This window comes from Leptinotarsa decemlineata, unplaced genomic scaffold, assembly GCF_025532065.1.
Source record: "Leptinotarsa decemlineata unplaced genomic scaffold, Ldec_3_MD MMD2_tig00026282_RagTag_RagTag, whole genome shotgun sequence".
Classification (NCBI taxonomy): Eukaryota; Metazoa; Arthropoda; class Insecta; order Coleoptera; family Chrysomelidae; genus Leptinotarsa; species Leptinotarsa decemlineata.
The window spans coordinates 22,401,082-22,407,372 of record NW_027412668.1 but is presented as its reverse complement, the minus strand read 5'-3'; the positions used below and the strand labels follow the sequence as shown (position 1 = coordinate 22,407,372).

The window sequence follows — 6,291 nt, the reverse complement described above, 5'->3', positions numbered from 1 at the left end:
TCTACAAACAAATAAATTATTGGAAAAAACCATTGATGGTGCTTCACTTGTTTATAATTCAGTTGAAGCTCATAATTGTGAACAATTAAAAAGGTGGTTAAAACGTCATGGGCGTCCGAAAAAGGAAAAAAAGTGAGCTGATTGAGAGGTTAGGTATCAGCATTTGTTTACTATCTGAAAACACAAAAAATAGTATTTACAGTTTTATTCTTATTAATTATGTCAATTTATTTGATGTAATTGAAAATATATTTCAGCTGACAAGAATATTACTTATGAAACTAATAAATAAATCAAGCCAATAATATTTTGAGGCTGTACATATGACATTATTAATTAGACAAATATATAAATACTGGATTGAATATGTTTAGTAATTTTTATCAGAGGGAAATATTTAATACAACATAATATATATGAAATTTACAGTCAAAAATGCAATAAAGAATAATGTACGTATGTTGAATTTCCTGATAGTTTAAAGGATGAGGGTTTTGTTCAGTTGGACCACTTTCTCCAATGAAATGTAGTGAGCAAATATAATTATTCTTGGTAACAGCATCAATAGATTTAAAGCCTCGGTCACTCCTGCCACATTTTTTCACCCATAATTCACATTTCGCACATGCTTTAATATGTAATTTGCTTGATGATTTTTTGCGATATTCAAGACAATAAGGCTTTGGAAAATTTATAAAATAGTATGTGTTGGTTTTGAATGATTTGAATCATGTATCACTTTTACATACTCCATAACAACGCCGTTTTGTTTTCCTTTTCGTACAGATAACATAAATAAAATGGATTATAAAAGTTTTTTTCTGATTATTTTGACCTACTACATTTTTTTCCACTTTTTTTACAATTAATAAACTTCAATTTATATTATAATTTTTAAAACGTGAGTTGCGGGCTCTTTAACATAGTTGTTTACAGTACGAAAAAGATGGCTGATGCTGATACTGACGCATGCTCACAAAAAAAATTGTGATAAAAAGGACTATTAATACTTTGTTGTGAGATGTTCATTGAACATAAAGAGATGGGTCGTCGTGAGCTAGGCGTGAGCGTAGGTAATGACGTCATTAATGACGTTTTCGCAGCGACCACAACGATCGCGGTCGCCATGTGGAACGCCTGAATGAGTATTTTAGGCGTTGTGAACGCTTAGTGGAACGCACTGAAAGTGTTACTTGAATACGTTACGGATTTTCATCAAGTAGCGCCAATTTCATCACATATCCCATAACAGTTCTTTCTTTGAAAGTCGATTTTGGTGAATTTTGATTTTTGGTTGTCATAGTAAAATAATTGTAATGATATAGACAATAGTTATCGGAATGCTAAAATAACCTCCCAGACAAGATTGTTATCAAAAAATGTCCAAAAGAAAACTAAATGGCGAAGAAGCAATCAGGGAATAGAAATAAATCAAAAATCAAGCATACGCATGCCATCGGTAAGCGTTGAGACGCGAAAAATTTCTTCAAATTAATGAGGAGGTCTTAAAAAAACTCAAAATCAAGGTAATGAATCAAAGAACGCTTGGCATCCGTAGGCGTCTCGACGTTAAAATACCAATGAATATATCAACTGTTTATCTCTCTTCTACTTTGGAGCTACCTAGCTGACTTATCCATTTCTCCCTAGTCTTCGAAAAATACTACAGCATCATGAGCTTATTGCATTTTTCTCCCATATCCGTTGTACAGACCTATTTTTGCAAGCGTCCTCTCAATGTACACTGTCCAGTGAATAACCCTGCGATTGTTCTAAGGCGATCCTTACTTTGTTCAAGCAGGTCTTCGCCTCTTTTCTCGGACCTTCCCTTTATGAAGGTTTTTCCGAAAGTATTCACTCGTGACTTTTTCCAGTACTTTACATGTTTCTTGTGGACACATTTAATAATCTGGTTCAGTACCAAATAATTGGATACCTCATAGCTGATTCAGGATGTCTTGATAATTCGTGTCTGGCATACTCATCAGCTCTTTCGTTGCCTGCGATGCCTGCAGGCAACTGTTCACCAGTTTCCTCAGTTTTTCACGACATTCCCGTACGAGACTTGATGTAACTTTTGGGTTCGTCACTGTCCCAAATGTGTCCCAGCTGTCTGTGAAAATATTGATCCGCTCATTTCGTTGAGGCCTCAAATTAATGTTCCATGCGAATTGCAACATTGCATACACTTCAGCCAAGAAGACTGACGTGTACTGACCGAATGGGTAACTAACTGAAATGAAGATTTCTCTCGACACAGTAAATTCAAGCTTCCGTTCCATATTCAGTTTTCTACCCGTCTTTACTTCTGGTGTTTCTGCCGAGCATGTTCTTAGGGTGACTGTTCATTCTCCACTCTTCGCAGTTCAAAACTTCAACCGTAAAGTTTATGTCATGGGGTCCGAGAACACTTTCATGTTGAATCCTCTACATATATCGCTCTGACAGACTCGCTTCACCATAATATCTGGTCAGGCTAATGCACTTGATTTCAGCAAGTCCAGCATATACAATGTCAGCATATATCCATCAACATAACACGACACTTACACACCTAATAGTATACACCTTGAAGAATGTACAGCCACCTTGCTAAAATGGTCTTCCTCATAATAGGTTGAGTGGTTACTAATGGCCCATAAACTAAAGCTCTTTGGTGAACTTGTTTTTGACTCTTCGTAGTTATTGTAATCGTGTCATAATCATTATATTTCAACATCGGTTATCTGCTATCAATGAACAATATTGTCGTTTAGAGTAAATACAGTTGATGAATAGTTAGTGTATTATTTATTAAGGTCACTCTAATGTACACACATTCATTGACATTTAAAACATCCTGTTAGTATACAATATGAAGAAATGTGTGTTTACAAATACATAGAGATAATATAATTCAATCGAAACTTATTTCAGAAATTACCTTTAAAATATACAATACAATTGTTTTTAACATCGATTGAATAAAAAGTGTTTTTCGAAAGTTGTTGTAGTAACAGTTAACAAAATAGATATAAAAATTTTCCTTATAGTCACGATACTTTTGACTTTTTGACAGAGGTCGCATAAGTTTGTTGTTCATTATTCTGTGACCATGACGTTGTTCAGCCACAGAACACTGAAGTTCAACTCGTGAAATAAAAATATACCCATACCACAGTATTTCTGTATACAAAATACTGTGCCCATACATACTACATACCCGTCATTCGGGGGACAGGAATTACTGGAAGTAGAAGAAATATGTACATCCACGATTTTTTACTGAGGAACAATGTTCACGATGAATAAAAAACTATTATAAACAAAGAAAACATTTTTCTCAAAAAAATTCCTATCGCTTTTATTTCTGTTCAATTTCTGTCAAGCTTATGAAGTTAAATATAGCGATTACCTATTATGAGCGAAGCAATTAGCCTGGATCACTTAGTGCGTAATGGTATTGAAGCATCCAAAAAAGCCGTTCACTTTGATTTTCATGGAGATATAAATATTTCTGCTCATTATTATGAGGCAACTGCGTATCTATTAGAACTTGCTGCTCAGGGAATAAGCGATTCTGATGAATTGAAAAGGAGAGCTTATGAGTATAAAAACAGATGCGTTGTATTGAGGAACAATATGTCGAAAGTCAATCCTATTCAAAAAGATGAAACTAGAAGTAAGCTAAAACAGTGCCATTTTTTATTACAGCAAGCTATCGAGGAAGATGAGAAAGGTGATAAAGCTGATGCAATACAGTTATATGCCAAAGCTGTGGGATATATTTCTCAGTTTCCAGAACTAAGGAATACTGTACTCAACAAAGTAACTCTGCAGGCTTTGGATAGAGCCGAGGAACTCAAAGGTAATATCTATTTAAAAACATTGTGTGTAGTATTTTGATTAGGTAGATGTAATTATTATTTGAACTAACTGTAGATTTGGTATAATAACTTTGAAGAAAATTAGGTGTTTAGTTAAAAACATGTCATCCATTAAAGTATTTTATTTATCAACATGTGATGGTACTGTGGGTTTTTTTCAATAGATATTTTTAAATGTGTATAGATTTTTTCATGTTGAAAGTTTATATTCGGTAATTATTTGATTCAACGTCCCCATGTTATGAATATATTAAACTAGAAATTGGCTTTAATCAACAAAATACAACATGACGGTATCACAGACAATGACAACTTTGATTTGTAGAATTAGTATAGATGCCAGATGGAATAAATGTATATGATTTTCATCACATTTTCCTTCACTTTTGGAGGTCTTCTGTTGTATGTCTAAAATGTGTCTCGAAAGATGATATTATTGACCTTGAATTGTTATATATATATATATATATATATATATATATATATATATATATATATATATATATATATATATTCATCTACAGGGCTATATATGTCCCAACAATCTTCAGTATCATTTTCATTTGATGAAGACTCTTGATATATGCTGATTGGAGTAGAAGGATAGTTAGAGCCAGTTCGTTCCAGATATCCGCCTTCTCCTCGTGGTGCTAAATGTTTGTTCGAAACAGTTGTTTGTCTGGCGTCAGCTAATTTAACATGCGAATAATCTGGATTTGATTCAAGGAATTCGTCCTCTTCTACTAGGGGCTTATATTTGTTAGTTTGTATATGTCTTTTCATGAGGACAGTCCCAGGAGTTGTTAGCCAAGAAGGCATTGATTTTCCATTAGCAGATTTTTGATTATGTAAAAACACCCGTTCATGTGGTTTATTAGCATTTGTAGATGTGCAAAGGAGGGATCGTGTGGAATGTAGTGCTTCTTGTAAAACTGATTACCACTGGGATATTTCAATCCTCTGGAATGAAGAGCCAACTCAATTGTTTTCCAAATATTTCTATTCTCTCGTTCACACTGGCCATTGCCTTGAGGATTATATGCTGTAATTCGACTTGTGGCAATGCCTTTCAATTGAAAAAATCCTTTGATTTCTGAGGCCATAAATGAAGAACCTTGATTAGAATGGATATAACTGCGGATAAGTCAGGATTCGGAAAAGCAAATGGAAATCTTGAATATTTGTCTATTACTGTCAACAGATATCGATTTTTTGATGTCGGTAATGGTCCTTTGAAATCGAGAACCAAACGTTTGAATAGTACAGTTGCTTTAATGAATTGACATTGTGCTTTGTAGAAACAGGGCTTGACTACAGCACAAACAGAACGTCATTATCTTTATTTCCTCCATAGAATATGACAGATTCTTCAAACGTATCCAGTGGGCCATTCGAATAACACTTGAGTGATAAAGCGATTGATGGATATTGAACAACTCCGACATATCTCTGCTAGCGCTGACAGAGATTCTTGATAATGTATCTGCTAAGTCATTGTCCTTTCCAGATCGGTATATGATATCGTATCGGTAACTTGATAGTTCCAAAGTCCATCACTGAATTTTGTCATTCTCAATTGTTTCTGTATGTTTATCGTCGAACATGAATGAAACTGATTTTTCGTCAGTAATTTCTTTCAATAAGATGGCATACACTTAATTTTTTTGAATGCATATTGATTTCATTTTAAGAGCTACCGGTAGACAGCTGTTTCAGCCTATATACAGCGTGACTCACGGTCGATGGTAGGTTAGACGTGTCTGGAAAACGCAAAGCATGATTTTTCTGAAAATTTCACCTCTCACATTTCCTTACCTGTTCTATCGATCTAAAATATTTTCAGCATTGCGGCGTTGCCACTTCTATCAAAAAGTCCTAGCAATTATATTTTTTTAAATGGAACACCCCGTATATTAATACATTTTTGGAATCGCTCTAGTATTTTAATACTTTTTTGTTAATAATGTCCTATACCTAACTCTATCGGTTTTCGAGATAAAAAATAAATTGTGCTAAATATGGTCCAAAACATGGCCTTAATTGAAATTAAGTACATCAGTACTCTCAATTCATGAAAAGTTGATATTTTGATGATAGTTTGGAAAGAAATATTCAAATAACACCAAGAAATCGACTCCATATCATACAGGGCATGCTAAAATTACTATTATTTCCATTGTGCATAAAAGTAGTCGAAAGTTCATTTTTTCAAATGAAATCCCCTGTATATTACTCGATGAATTGAAAGATGGTGAAAAATGCTTCAAGATGATATACATGTCCCTATACCTAAATCGTCAAGTTTTCTTAATAAAGCCGTTTTTGTGGAAAAATAGTTATTCGCGTTTTACCTACAAGTGTTGAAAGTGGCATTTTATTTTGTGAGTGGGGATTATTGCAAAACGAGCGTCAGCAAGTGGAGCAA

At 34.0% G+C, this 6,291-nt stretch overlaps 1 protein-coding gene across 2 annotated transcripts in view; it reads left to right on the top strand.

Moving 5' to 3' along the window:
• The first annotated feature begins 3,198 nt into the window (after nt 1-3,198).
• The window catches only part of LOC111503564 (calpain-7), a 45,247-nt gene continuing 42,154 nt past the window's right edge, over nt 3,199-6,291 (top strand). Inside the window, exon 1 of one of the 2 annotated variants that reach the window (XM_074180067.1) lies at nt 3,199-3,847. In XM_074180067.1, coding sequence (XP_074036168.1) covers nt 3,400-3,847 — 448 coding nt within the window. In that variant the 5' untranslated portion in view covers nt 3,199-3,399. The remainder of the gene's footprint in view (nt 3,848-6,291) is intronic. The other variant, XM_074180066.1, reaches the window with a different exon arrangement.